Genomic DNA, 15,616 nt, shown 5'->3' on the forward strand with positions numbered 1-15,616 from the left:
GGTGAACCTCCCGTACAGAGCAAATTGCACATGACGAACGTATCGGCCTGGTCTTGCATGAGGACACTGCTCCGACAAGCTCAGTCCACTGGAATGGGGAGAACAATGGTGGGATGGCAGCTCTCCATCTCTCATTCAGAGCGGGTTGCCCTCTCCCACCTGTGCAAACACTCCAGCTTGGTATGTCACAGGTACATAGATAAGCCTGGGATGAAACACTGCTGAACTCCCTACTATTCAAGTGCTGAAACTTTTTAACTAAGCCAAGATTATATATATATATATATATATATATATATATATATATATATATATATATATATATATAATTTTTTATATTATAATTTTATTACATACTTATTATATATATTCCTATATATATATATATATATATATATATATATATATATATATATATATATATAAAAGAACTGTTCAAAGGTTTGGCGTGCTTCCTTTGTGTTTTAATACCTCCTCCATAAATACCGGCACTCAAAGAGCCGCGTCGACGCAACACAGCACCGACAAATGCAGCTCATTAGCTGCTTTGTTTACGTAAATGGACTTTTCACCCACAAAACCGACGGCGTTTGTGATGTGAGCACACGGTTAACATAGATCACAAACTACAAAGGAAAGCCCTCAGACTTCAGAGGAGAATAATGAGCTAATGGTTCTGGTTTTCATCTGAGATTAAAAAATATGAGGTACAATGCAGCATTCACTTCTGCCAGACTGAGTTCAAGCTGTCCTGACAATAATGCTGTAGTGTGTGTGTGTGTCTATTTGGATTCACTGCGGGACCTGATATTATGAACATCATGTTCAGATTTAACAACTGTACTATTTCCCATTGAAATGTGCTGGTTAACTTGCTCAGCATTTACAATGCCAAGGAACACACACACACGCACGCACGCACGCACACACACATTCATTAGGGCTGGGGGATATGGGCAAAAAATTATATCTCGGTATTTTTAGGAGGAATGACGATATACGATATAGATCCGGTATTTTTCCATAAATGGTTGCTTGAGAGTTAAAGCCTTTATTAAAGATTTATTAAACAGTTTTTGAGCAAAATATAATTCAAACACAGGAGTTTCCCTCCCTGTTAGTATCATTATTATAATTATCATTCTTATATTATTATTTGTTGAAAGAGTAGCTAACAGCGAGATGCAAATGCATGTTTTTAGACAAATGCATGTTTTTTTATTTCACTTTTTAAAAAAAGTTTTAATAATTGTTTAAACCACCAACCAATCACGTCTTCAAGTTCTAAGAGGCTAAAATAAATAAATCAATTAAACAAAACAAAATAAATAAATAAATACAATAATTAGAATATAATCGGAATTGACTTTTTAAAAGAAGTTTTAATAATTGTTTAAACCACCAACCGATCACGTCTTCAAGTTCTAAGAGGCTAAAATAAATAAATCAATTAAACAAAATAAAATAAAATAAAACAAAATAAAATAAAATAAAATAAAATAAATACAATGATTAGAATATAATCGGAATTGAAGTCAATATGCAATAACAGAGCCGAATGCTCTGTTATAAATGTGGTATAACGTAAATGTAAAGAAGAGACCGTCGTGTAATAAATACTGTTGTAAAAAACTTATATTAGGTGGTTTCACTTTCAAAATGCGGTATAAATTGGTCCCATTTTTTGGTGTTTTAATTCTTTTGAACACATTCGGTTGCTGCTTGTCAATTTGACAAGGCTTCTATGTTCATTCTTGCAGTCGATTGCGAAAGAAATGATCGATAAATGGATTCTGATAAACCGCTGTAGGCGCAGTGTGACGCACGTGCAAGTGAGCGGTAGTCAGATTTGTCTGAGGAGTCAGATTTTGATACAACACCGGCACTGCATGTTTCTCCATGTCGCGTGTAGTGATAGGTCGTGATAGGTTTGTTCATTTTGAACAAATCTTTTGTGGAGCTCGCGGTCTGTTTTATCGATATATCCCTAGAACTCGATATACCACCCAGCCCTAACATTCATGGTTGCAAAATATTCACAAATAATCTTTTTCACACACACATACAGCTATATATATGGGGACATATATACTGTACTATCCCAGTAACACTTTACAATAACAGTACACCAATAATGACGTATTAATATGTAAACTATCCATTACTTTATTATGAACTACTGATGAGCTAAGGCGCGCGCTAATCATGAATTAATTTCAACTACAACATGAATGTTGTTCATGTGTGAATAACGACCACCTTAATTACACATGTTTTTAATCAATGTATCAATTAACATTTAAATTTAAGCTAAATGTAACCAACATGAACTCATGAGCTGCTGATGTATAATTATGTCATGACTTTACTTGGAGGGGCACATTATCATTAACTCACCCCTAGCAACCTTATGAACTCCTGTGTTTAAACTGTTCATGCGTACATTGACAGAACACTAACGGTAACACGTTAGTTTAGGTCACAATTCACAATATTAACTACTGGCTTATTAACTGCCTATTATTAAGATATTAACTGTTCATTAAAGCATGATCTTATGCTGTATCCATAATCCTACCTAAAACCTAAACCCAACTTCTACCTTACTAACTATTAATAACCAGCTAATTAGTAGTTTATTAAGCTTGTTGTGTTAGTTAATACTGTGAATTGAACTAGACTGACATATATGAGTTCACAAGTAGTTAAGAATGGATTAATGATGATGTGCCCCTCCAAGTAAAGTCATGACATAATTATACATTTCATATCATGAGTTCATGATGGTTAAATTAAGCATAAACTACACCGCAAAATCCTTTGAGTAAAATTTACTCAGTTTAGATAGTAATTGAGTTAAAGTTACTCACGTTAATGAGAAAATGAAAGGATTAATTAGGTGATGATTGAGAAACACAAAACTACAGCCTTAGATGAAGTCAGCTGAAATATAATACATCAAATCTCTCAAAATCTCAGCAGAGGATCATTAAGCAACTCCACAAACAGCAGCTTTACTTTTTACCAACCTGTTTGCCCTTATAGCTCATCATTAGTTCATAATAAAGTAATGTTTGGTTTACATATTAACACATCATTATTCATGTACTGTTATTGTAAAGTCTTTCCCCAATGCAATCCCTAAACCCAACACTTACATTAAAAGCAATCTGCATTTTTACATTTATAAATTACTTCATACGGTGTGATTTATGAGCCATTTTCAGCATTTGGACCAAAAACATCCTCACAAGGTCAATATTACTGGTATTGCAATACTTGTGGGGTTAAAACATGGCTGTTTTAACATAAAGTTGTGATTGAATTGTCTCTAGCTACAGTTATGAAATAGTTTGATAACAAGCAGGAAATGCTAATGACATGACCACATTGAAATGGTCTATATTTAATGTCTTCCAAAATCCCTGATTTGCACAAAAATGGTTTCTTCCCCACTGTCGTAGATTATTAGTAAAATAATACAATCATAATAATCATTATATAATATTATAGTAATACTGACCAGCTTCATGATGCTTTGTGACACTCATATCATGCTGAAGAATATATATTTTTCTGAAACTCAACTGCCATACTGTACACTTAAAGAGATATTTCTCCCCAAAAAATAACAAATCTGCCTATTTACTCACCCTTGACTTGTTCCAAACCAGTTTAAGTTTTTTTTGGGTATGCTGAACATAAAAGAAGATATACTGATGAAGGTCGGAAACCTGTATCCACTGACTTCCATAGTAGTTGCAGTCCCTACTATGAAAGTCAGTAGTTACCAGTGTTAGGGAATAATGCGTTACTGGTAATGCATTACTGTAACAACATTACTTTTAACAGTAACTAATTAACGCATTACTTTTTAAATATAGTAACTCTGTTAGGGTTACAATATGATGCGTTTGTCCGTTACTTGCTAAGTTAATTAATTTTGGCAGCAGTCTAGCCCACATTTTACTGTTTACAGCGAAGCCGCCTTGTGGGACTGGTGGATGCCAACCAACCACAGTAAGGAAGACAAGTCGTGTATGAGGCACCAGACTGGACAAAAGTCAAGCGAAAGCAGTGACCCAATGCACGCAAGGTACATCACGTGTGCACATGCAACGTAGACCGAGTGCGCATGTTAGAGAGACCGAGAGACTATTAACATAACTATCAATTACTACTAATACTACTGTTTGTTGTTTCAAATAAATAAGCACACATTTGCTATCTGTATAACAAAGTTGATTAGTTTAGTACACATTGACACATTTCTGTTATATTTTAGAACATGTTATTTAAATGTATACTGTTGTATTGCTCAGAAAAAATGCTGTGATTTATTTTTTATTGTTAAACATTTTTATAGCTGTTATACAACAGCAAATTTTGCACTTTGAATATACACAGCTTACTTTCAATGAGTTGTTGAAATACCATGTTTAATTTTTGGTTAGTTTGAAAATTGCTCATCCATTTCATTTTGACCAGTGGTTATGTTTTTGTTTTGTTTAAAATGCATATAGTTTATGGTTGTCTATAATAGCAGTTTTTTTGGTGCTAAGTTTCACCAAATTATTCTGAACAATAATTCAGATTATTTTCATTTATTTATTTCATAAAGTTTGTTGTATATTGTTGCTAGTTTTCATACTCAAGCTGTGAAGGAACATGTTTAAAGGTTAAATACAAACTTTTATGAGGCTGAAGCAAATTTAGTTTGTTTCTGAATATATTATTCCGATAGTTTTTTAAATTTGTGTTATTTTTTCTGTACTGCTGGTCTGACTTATATAAATTAGTGTTAAAAATGACTTCTTGTTTAAGTCTGTCTTCTGTTTTGTTGTGAGAATGCAAATGAATTAAAACTGTGAAGCTGATCAACAGTGTGTTATCCATGTGTAACAGAGGCCAGCTAGTGAAGTGCTGTGCATGGAAACACTCCTCTGACCTCTAAAAGGTGCTCTAGTGACAGACGCCAGTGGCCATGGTCTTTAGCCACCTTGTTAGAGCAACTGACTCCAATGCGGAAGGTCGCTGGTTCGATCCTAGCTGGGAGCGAGTTGGGTGGTGTAGTTACACATGCAGCACTGAAGTGACGTTATAAGGGTGATAATGGGAGCATTAAAAATGGTCTTTGGAAAAGTAACTCAAAAAAGACTTTTAAGAGTAATACATTAGTTTTTGGTGTAAGTAATCGATAAAGTAATTTATTGTTACTTTTTGAATGAAGTAACTAGTAACTGTAACTACTGACTATTCTTACTTTAATAAAACTTAAATTGATTTAAAACAAGTCAAGGGTGAGTAAATGATGGCTGAATTTTCATTTTTGAGTGAACTATCCCTTTAAAACAACACTCCCTTCCTGTAGCAAGACAAACGTCAGCAGGAAAATGTGTTAATAGTGAAATCACCTCCATCAACATCACAATTATCCCTGAAACTGAGCCAAATTACAAACACATGTACACATGCATGCAAACACATACATTTAACATAATGATCCTTTCAAAGGAATAACACACTGACATATACAGATTAATCTCTGCTTACAGTTTTTTCTACTACCAGACTGCCATATTTAGCTGATACAGAGTTTGCAGCTTATTCAAACAGACGGGCAGACAATAACTCTGTCTCCAGTGCATGCAGACAGACAGGCAGATAAGACCAGCTCTGGTTACAGCTGTTTGTATCCTTAGGCATTTTCAGCTCTGTGCCAGGTACATCATTTCTCTAGCACGGGGTACTGTACATTAGGCGCAGACCTCAAGTGCAGGTCACTGAATCAACATATATTTGCAGTTTGAAAAATAACTTTTATTGCCTTTTTAATTGGGAATGAAAAAAGGTAAACATAAAACATTTACACAAAATATGTGCTACAAAAGAGCGATGCAGCATAGTGAACACGCATAGTAAACACACATGTACCCCCACCTGTGCTAAAACATCAAATTCAACCCCCAGTAAATTATAGCAATAAAACTGCAAAGTCTATTATAATAAATATCTGATCACTAATCACACACTGCACAGAAAGTCTATGGAATTAAAATTCATTCTTTTTTTTTTCAGCCTAGTCCCTTTCTTAATCAGGGGTCACCACAGCGGAATGAACCGCCAACTTATCCAGCACATGTTTTACGCAGAGGCTGCCCTTCCAGCTGCAACCCATCACTGGGAAACACCCATACACTATCATTCACACACATACACTACGGACAATTTAGCTTACCCACGTCCCCTATAGCGCATATGTTTGGACTGGGCGAAACCGGAGCACCCGGAGTAAACCCACGCGAACACGGGGAGAACATGCAAACTCCACACAGAAATGCCAACTGACCAAGCTGAGGCACTAATCAGCGACCTTCTTGCTGTGAGGCAACAGCGCTAACCACTGAGCCACTGTGCCGCACGGAATTAAAATTCACCAAAACAAAAAAATTATGTGAGACTAAATACAATGAATAATGATTAAAGGACACACACGAACCAATACATAAATACACACAGACACAAACACACGCACGCACGCACGCACGCACACACACACACACACACACACACACACACACACACACTATGAATTTTATCATGTAGAGATTTTGATACTGTATAGATTGTCCCCCTATGCTATTCCTAAACTCAAACCTCACAGAAGCAATTTTTACATTTTCAAAACATTTCATTAGGTGTGATTTATGCGCCGTTTTCCTCATGGGGACCAAAACATTTCACCATGAGGTCAAAATTTACTGGTATCGCCATACTTGTGGGGATATTTGGTCCCCACAACGTGAGTAATACAAGGTATAGATCAGGGGTCTGGAACCTTTTTGAGCCATTGGGATAGCAAGAATGAATCACCACTCATAAATGTTGTTTGAATTTATGTGCACAAGGTTACCATAGAGATGCTAGCTGTTTACCCTTTATTGGTGATGTGATTCAAGATTATCTACAGCGCCACAAACTCTCATTGGTCAAAACGTCCTTTTATGAATAACTATAATAATTCTTAATCATTTTGTAAAAATAGAAACTGATTTCTAGTGAGAGTTATAATTTTTTCAACCTGGAGAACAAAAATTGCTGGAGAACCACCTATTTTTGGTCACAGAGCCACATGAGGCTCACGAGCCATACAGTAGGTTCCCTACCACTAGTATTGACACATGCACACCCACACTAGTACAGCTATCTTTATGGCGACATCACATAGTAGCAATGAGTTTTATACTGTAGAGACTGTACTATCCCCTTACCCCAATGCGACCCCTAAACCCAACCATTAGAGGAAACAATTTTTCATTTCTACATTTTCAAAAATAAGTGTGTGTGAATGAATGTGTATGGATGTTTTCCAGTACTGGGTTGCAGCCGGAAGGGCATCCGCTGCGTAAAACATGCTGGATAAGTTGGCGGTCCATACCACTGACCCTTGATGAATAAAGGAACTAAGCTGAAGGAAAATGAATGAATGAATGAATGAATATTAATTTCAAATGAATGAATAATATTGTAGTAATACTGACCAGCTTCATGGTGCTTTCTGACATGTGTGACCTATTGTAGGACACCACTCATATCCTGCTGAACTTTTGTCCTTTTGAACGAATATAGTCATATAATCTCATATAAGAAAAAAAGTGTCAAACAAAGTTTTGTATCACAACACACATTCTTACAGTTAGCCGATAGCAGAACCAAAATATTTCATAAACACATAATCAGCAGGGGGTGTGCAGAACTTTCTAAAAAACCATTAGAATCGACATCATAATGTAAGCGCAGTCCTGCGAATCAATAACGAGGCGGCCTATGTTTTTCCATCGCATTTGGCTTCTCTCTAACTTGGCCAGGGCATCCAGAGACTGACGCCTGCATTACTTTTGTCCTGCAGAGGCAGATCACAGACACAGCATGGCTCCAACAGAGCAGCTCCATTATCATTTGTTTGATAAGCAGAGCCTGCCTGCAGAGCCACATTATCAGTCTAATAAACCCAGAGATCCTGACACCTGCTGAGAAGCCAGCTGAAGGGAGTGCTGCACAACCCAAGCCTGTTTTCCCTGTTCTTATCAAAGCCGTTTCTACTTTAAAAGGTAGATCACTGAGGTAAATGGAGCATGAGGGCCAACATCTCCTGCTTACAACCCCCGAGTCTGGAACTGATTTAAATATCTAAGAAGAAAGGAGGAAAAAAAGAAACCCTTAAAAGAGTGAAAGTCTTTCCCTGGTGTTCGTGTGGCTGCAAATTAAAAGTACACCAAGTTTTATCGTACCTGACCCTCCTAAAAGAGCACGACCCAGGCCTTTGATACTTATGCCACTCTAAACAGCTGGTAACGGCTACACATTTCTGTCTTCAATCGAACTTCCAGAGTGAGTAAATCACTGAGCTATATTCATTAGCATGGATATGGTTTGTATCGCTTTAGCTTCCAAGTACACGCTCCACAGCGGTAATCTTCTGCCAGACCAGAACAAATGTCACAAAAACAGCCAAATGTCAAGCTGAGCGGCTCATAACAGCCAGGCCTGGTGCCACAGGAACCTGAACATTTTTTGGGAGAAAGCAGGCGGCTTCTGCCCACCAGCAGGAACGTTAGTGAGAAACAGGAAACATCTGACCACACGAGAGAAGAGCAAAGCCAGAGCATTTCTCAAACCGCTGTGTTAACACTTTGTCTGAGCTGACTGGTGTGTTTGTGTGTGTAAGAGCTGCTGGAGGAGTGTCATGCCAACCTGAGAGATTCATACTCATAAGTCCTATTTACCATTGGTATTGAGTTGAGTTTAGGCCGATTGGCTCACAAGCAGAAGAGCGAAACACATTTTACACACCTGCTGTTTTTATCTATAGACCATTTTGAAGGATGTAAACAATAACAATGGTTCTAATGGATATTAGTGTTTTACATTTTTATTTTCCATAGCTTCTGAGATTGCAAAAAGGTCCACATATTAATAAATAATGTTATGACAGTCGTTTTAACGTTAGGATGTGATTAAATTGCCTCTTGTTACAGTTATGAAATAGTTTGACAACAAGCAGGAAATGTTTATAGGCCAATGATAGCACCACATTAAAATGGTCTATATTTACACTTACAAAAGGCGGTACCTTTTCAAAAGGTACACTTTCATACCTATCAGGTCCACATCATATTTATCCCTAAAAAGTACAATTGTGTACTTCATAGTGCCTTAAAGGTAAAAAGTATACCCTCAGGTATCAATGTGCACCTGTAAGGTACAAACCCAGTAATGGAAAACATCCATACACACTCATTCAACCACATCCACTACAGTGAATTTAGTTTATTCCCACTTAGAAAGAACCTATATAAGGATATATGTACATTTATGGAACCTATTTGCAGTATATATGCACATATATGATAATGTATATGCTGCATATATGCATATATATGCCACATATAGACAAAATTGAGGTGCATACATGCGCATATACAGGCCAAATAGGTCTCCTGTATTGCTTCTTTATATCCACATATAAGACCTATATGTACATGCAAGACATGTCTCCTAGCTCATATCTCACATTGGCAACTGTCATACATGATGCCTATCTCATATTTTCTATTATCAAGGCAATAACTAAGAATTAAAAAAACAAAAAGCAAAACCTTTGTATGTGCGAACACTTGAAATTAGTATCAGATGTAATTGGCATGTTATGGAATTTAACTATGGCAAATAAGTGAGAGACCACATGGAAAGAACCTATATAAACATATTTGTTTCAATATATGCTTTGGTATAGGTTTTTGATATTTGTGACATTTATAAAATTGGCCGTTTTCCTATATTATATGTATATAGGTCACATATATTAAAAACCTATACCAAGACCTATATTAAAAACATATATGTTTATAAAAGTTGTTTCCGTGTGGGTTCAATTCACCTATAGCACATGTCTTTGGACTGTGAGGGAAACCGGAGCACCCAGGGGAAACACACGCCAACACAGAGAGAACATGTAAACTCCACGCAAAAATGCCAACTGACCCAGCTGGGACTTGAATCTGTGACCTTCTTGAGAGGCGACAGTGCTAACCACTAAGCCATCATGCCACCCTACTTAGCTCATATGTTAGTAAATACATTAACTAACGTTAACCAATGAAACCTTCTTGTAAAGTGTGGCCATAAAATCTTATAGAATGCTGCTGTTTGACATAAAACCACAGAGAGGCTGTCATATATCTCACTCCTGTTTCCTCCTTTTAACGCACAGATACTGCAAACTGGGATTCAACATTCCAAGAATGGCTGATAAGGAAAAGGAAAAGAGCAATCCAAGGACAACGCAGATCGGGAACCCCCTCGATGGCACACAATAAGGGATCGAGTAAACAAATGGACCAAAAAAAACAGAGAAGACAATGGATTGTTTACTTAGCAGAGGTCAGGCTCTGACTTGTGGATTAACCTGGCATTCTTACAAGAGCAATAATAGTTATCACCTTTAACAGAGTAAATACCGGAGTAAACTCATTCAGATTTATTATGCCATGTTGTTTCAGATAATAGAAACATTAATAAGACCATAAATGGCTGTGGCACCATAAAGGATAAACAGGTCTGGCGTCCCAGCATGAGTTCTTTAATCAATGCATTCATTTGAAAGGAATTTTAATTAAAAACAGAGCAAGAATAATTCATTGATTTCCTTCAAGAAACAGTAAAATGTCCTTCGGGCTCACAGTAGGGTGATGGCACCTCTGAATCAACACAATCTCCAGCACAGTAGGTGTCATTAGTTAGACTTTGATTTACGTAAATTTCTTTTCAACTTGGCGGGGAACACTGAATTATGTGCCTCTAAATTTCTGTTACAGTTCAGGGAACAGGGACCTCTTGTTTGGACTGAGACACCCCAGTGCAGATATAGATGTGGGACTTCAAAAGAATGACTTTGTGAGTCTGCGGTTAGTCTGCTGTGTCAGTAAACACAGCACATGGCTGGCTTGTTCCCTGATGTGCTTAAAGTAGTCAATAAACAAATTGGGCAGCAAAAGGTCACTTTTTAATGTCTTCCTAACATTGCTTCAGTAGCACTGTAAAATTGTGATGTCATTATGTAATAATAACAGGTTGTTACAACAACTTAAAAGGATATTCACCCAAAAATGAAAATATGCTTATGAACTATTCACCCTCAGGCTGTCTAATTTTTTCAGTAGAGCATATAAACACATTTTAACTAATGTAGTTGTACTTAGTGATTTAGAAAATGCAAATCAACAGCTTCTGGCACTTTAAGAAACAAAAAATAGTAATAAAAGAAATAAACAAAGCAAAAAAATATATATATAAATAAACAAATAAAAATAAATAAAATATGTAAAAAAAAAATAAATTAAAATAAATAAAAAATGAATACCTGTGGCGATACACTGAAATCTGTGCAAAAAAAAAAAAAAGTATTTTCGCCAGCCTCAACTATTAGCTTAGCTTATTCATGACAATCTGGATGACAATTATTTTATTTCACAATGATTTATACACAGACGCAAACTCGCATGTGAGTATGGAGCTGTTTATTTACACACTGTAAACCCAATAAGTTAAGGTAACTCAAAACGTTTGAGGAAACCGATTGCAACAAACATTTAAATTCAAAAACTGATCCTAATGAGTACTGTGAACATCATCTATTCGAGTAAAAGAAGCATTTTGAGCACAGTAAAACCCAATAAATGAAGAGAACTCAAACCAATTGAGTACTGTAAAACCCATTAAGTTAAGGCAACTCAAACCAATAGTAATCTATATGAGTACTGCGAACTTACACCATTTAAGTTGAAGTAATGAGGTATTTAATTAACTCATTACCTTAAACACTGAGTTCAAAACTCTTCCAAACTTTGAGTTAACTACACTCATTTCATTTGATAAAGTTGACTGTTGGGTTTTACAGTGCACTACTTAATTTTTTAATATGGGGTGCAGTAGATAGATAAATAGACAGACAGACAGACAGACAGATACACTTTAAATGACAACTAAATGAAGGTCTAAAGACATTTTATGTAAAAATAAAGTAATTTTAAAGTAATGTAAAAAATGTGCTTTTATTAATTTGCTAATATGTGGAAACTACTTTTGAACACTTCCCCCTTAAACTTCTTTCCAAATTTTTAATGTCAGATTTAAACTACGTTTAAAGTAACTCATAAGAGTGTCAAAGTTGTACATATACTCAAAGGAAATGACTCTCTCTATAATTCGGTCCTAATGAATGAATAATAGACTCACCTCTCGCTTCACATGACAGCGCCACGATCAAAACACTGAGAAAAGCCAAGCTTCCTCTCTCTGGAAACATTTTATGACCCACCACTGAAAGAAACCATGAGAATCATAACGATGAATTTTCAGAAATCATAATCACCGCCAGAAACCAAACCAAAACTTTCCTTAATGAACCTGTTGTTACTATTCATCGCGTCGCATTAGGCGTTCGTTTATAGAGTAAATGTGGTAAAACAACACCCTGACGAAAGAAACAGCTCATCTGTTGAATGCAGGGATCAAGTACTTACACATTTGCCCGAAAACAACGAATCAAACAGCTTCGAATAGAAAGACGAGACGAACACTCTTGAGCAGCAAGGTCTTCTTTTAAATGTTTTCAGTCTTTTAGTATATTGTCCAGCAGAAGTTTCGTTCAAGAGTAATTAAGTTCCACTCGCCTCCTCTCTTGACATGACCCGTCAGCATCATCCCTGACCGTGGAGAGAACTGAAGACCTACAGCTGTGAATCACAGCAGTGCTGCCGCGAGCAAACAGCTGGAGGAGCCGGCAGAACCACAACACAGCCGCCCCCTGTAGGCGGACAGCAGCCACTGCAAATACACTACAACCTGTAGATCAGAGGTGCCCAAATATTGCTTTATAATAATTAATGCAGTATATAAAAAAACACAATCCCATTTATAACAAAATGGAGTTACACTAGTCAAGCTGGACCTGTTTTTTTTTGTCTTGATTCGCTCGCCGATGTCTTCTATCCCTTGTGTGACAGTATTCATATTTTAAATAATCGGATTAATTTACAGCATTTAATTGAAACTTTTTTGTTTGTTTTTTTGTAGCAAAAAAGCTATGTTAAATTATAGTTAAATATAAATTATGATCTCTGTTAAAGGCATTCACCCCAACCCTCCCCATGATTCTCACGCTCTTCTCATGTGGTATGGTGGGCCAAATCAAAGGTTACCATGGGCCAACTTTGGCCCGCAGGCCCTAGTTTGGACATCTTTGCTTAAGATAAACCATGATGACCCATGGTGAACAATAAGCATTGTTACAAATAAGATATCATTTCTAGAGAGAAAAGGCTGACAAGCCGCTGCAACTACACTACAACCTGTAGATAAACCATGATGACCCATGCCAAACAATAAGCATTGTTAAGAATAAGATATCATTTCTAGAGAGAAAAGTGTTAAATGCAACATAAAAAATAAAATAAAAATAATAAACATAAGTAAATGTATGAATGAATGAATAAACAAAAGCTGCATCTATTGACTTCCATGGTATTTGTTTTTCCTTCCAATGGATGTCAATGGTTACTGGTTTCCAGCTTTCTTTAAAATATCACTTTTTGTTCATTCATTCATTCATTCATTCATTCATTCATTCATTCATTCATTCATTCGTTTTCCTTCAGCTGCTTATTTATCAGGGGTCGCCAAAGCAGAACAAACCTCCATATAATCTGTGTTCGACAGAATAAAAAAGTCATAAAGGTTTGAATTTACTTGAGGGTAAATTAATATATATATATTTAAATATTATCTGATTAAATGTTTTATTAGAATCTAAATGGAAAGTCTTATATCTGCTATGATTTTTTAGGCACATTTGTTGCATTTTAAACCTTGCACCAAAAAAAGTTATGCCTAAGTATTTAATGGTTAACCTAATTCATAGTTTTCACATGATTTTAGGACAAATATATATGAAACTGCAATAAAGATATTTAAAGATCCCCTTTGTGTCAAGCCACAAATATTTAGATCATCTCTCAACAGATATATTTGAACAACATGCATGTTTGGTCAGCCATACAGGACCTGTATTAGCACTAAACATGGCTTAATATAATAAAACAATAAATATACACATTATGCAATAAATATGATGCATAACATACATGTAAACATTTTTGTTTTTCTAAAGGGAAATTGCTTAGCATGTAATACTGTATTCAAATCCTGCTAATGCCGAGTTCAGACTGCATGATTTTAGCCCAGATTTTGACTCGTCGAGGTTTTGAGAAATCGCCGACAAATGCCTGAAATCACAGGCAAATCGGTGCTTGATCATGCGACTAACAATCACACAATGAGAACTATCAAATATGCGATCTAAGAGAAGTGCAGATGAACCTCTGATGCCCGTGAGATATTTGGTATGCTAATCTGGAGCTGTCGGCAATTCAAATCATCCCGTATGAAATGTGTTCTCATTGAAATTAATATCGGCGATCACCTACAACCAATGAGAGAACAGTATCCACTAGTGTGGGTATCTGCAGGCCAGATGGAGGTTGGGGCTGATTTTCAGTTTATTTGGAACCAAGAAATGGAGGAAAAACTAGTGGAAATTTGGCAGGAGCACCCGTGTTTGACATGTCATCTGAGCAATATCACAACTGGGTCATAAAAGAAAAAAGTTGAGGAGAAATTGTTTATTCCCTTCAAACCCAGGTGAGCAAATATGTACATTGTCTACCCCATTAAAGGCTTCTTTCTCATTATGTAGTTATTAACAAAAGATATACTACGTGTTTTTGGTTGTGAGACGTAGTTTGGGTGAAGTTGTCGGCGATTCTTCCTTTTGTAAAGTCATGCAGTGTGAAACCCCCTGCCGCCGATCTTGCAGTGTAAACAAAGCAGTGACAAAACGCTTGCCCAGATAGTCATGCAGTGTGAAAACATCTGTGACACGATTAAAATCATGCAGTATAAACTCAGCATAATTTGTGTGCATCATCAGTGAGGTCTACTGAGACTACCTGAAAAAAACATATATACAGTGTACAGTGGGGGAAATAAGTATTGAACACGTCACCATTTTCTCAGAAAACATATTTCTAAAGGTGCTGCTGACTTGAAATTTTCCCTGGATGTTGGTAACAACCAAAGAAATCCATATATGTAAAGTAAACAAATCGAATTAGTTTACAAATGAAGTTATGTGTAATAAAATGAAATGACACAGGGAAAAAGTATTGAAAGCATGAAGAAAGGCAGGTGCAGAAAGGCAGTGAAAGCCCAGACAGCAGCTGAAATCTCTCAGTAGTTCTTCAGCAACCATTCGCCAACATCTACATTGCCAGGATGATGAAGATGAAACCAGGGTGGACATTTCAGCAAGACAATGATCCAAAAAGCATACTCTCTTTCAGAGAAACAAAATAAAGCTGCAAGAATGGCCCTGCCAATCACCTGACTTTATTCCAATAGAAAATACAAAATTAAGCTTTAAATTGATGAGACCCACAGAACCATCAAGAGTTTTACACTCTGTTGAAGTTTGTGAAAAACCCACACCTGAGCAATT

The 15,616-nt window shown here is 36.3% G+C and overlaps 1 protein-coding gene across 1 annotated transcript in view; it reads right to left on the reverse strand.

The window, feature by feature from the left end:
• Positions 1 to 12,803, reverse strand: part of fgfrl1b (fibroblast growth factor receptor like 1b) — an 82,174-nt gene extending 69,371 nt beyond the window's left edge. Inside the window, exons 1-2 of the mRNA XM_056472304.1 lie at positions 12,585 to 12,803; positions 12,298 to 12,381 (exon numbers count right to left, since the gene is read on the reverse strand). Of these exons, the coding sequence (XP_056328279.1) occupies positions 12,298 to 12,381; positions 12,585 to 12,588 (88 nt within the window). The 5' untranslated portion in view covers positions 12,589 to 12,803. The remainder of the gene's footprint in view (positions 1 to 12,297; positions 12,382 to 12,584) is intronic.
• Positions 12,804 to 15,616: the final 2,813 nt, after the last annotated feature.

This window comes from Danio aesculapii, chromosome 14 (genome assembly GCF_903798145.1).
Source record: "Danio aesculapii chromosome 14, fDanAes4.1, whole genome shotgun sequence".
In the NCBI taxonomy this organism is placed as follows: domain Eukaryota; kingdom Metazoa; phylum Chordata; class Actinopteri; order Cypriniformes; family Danionidae; genus Danio; species Danio aesculapii.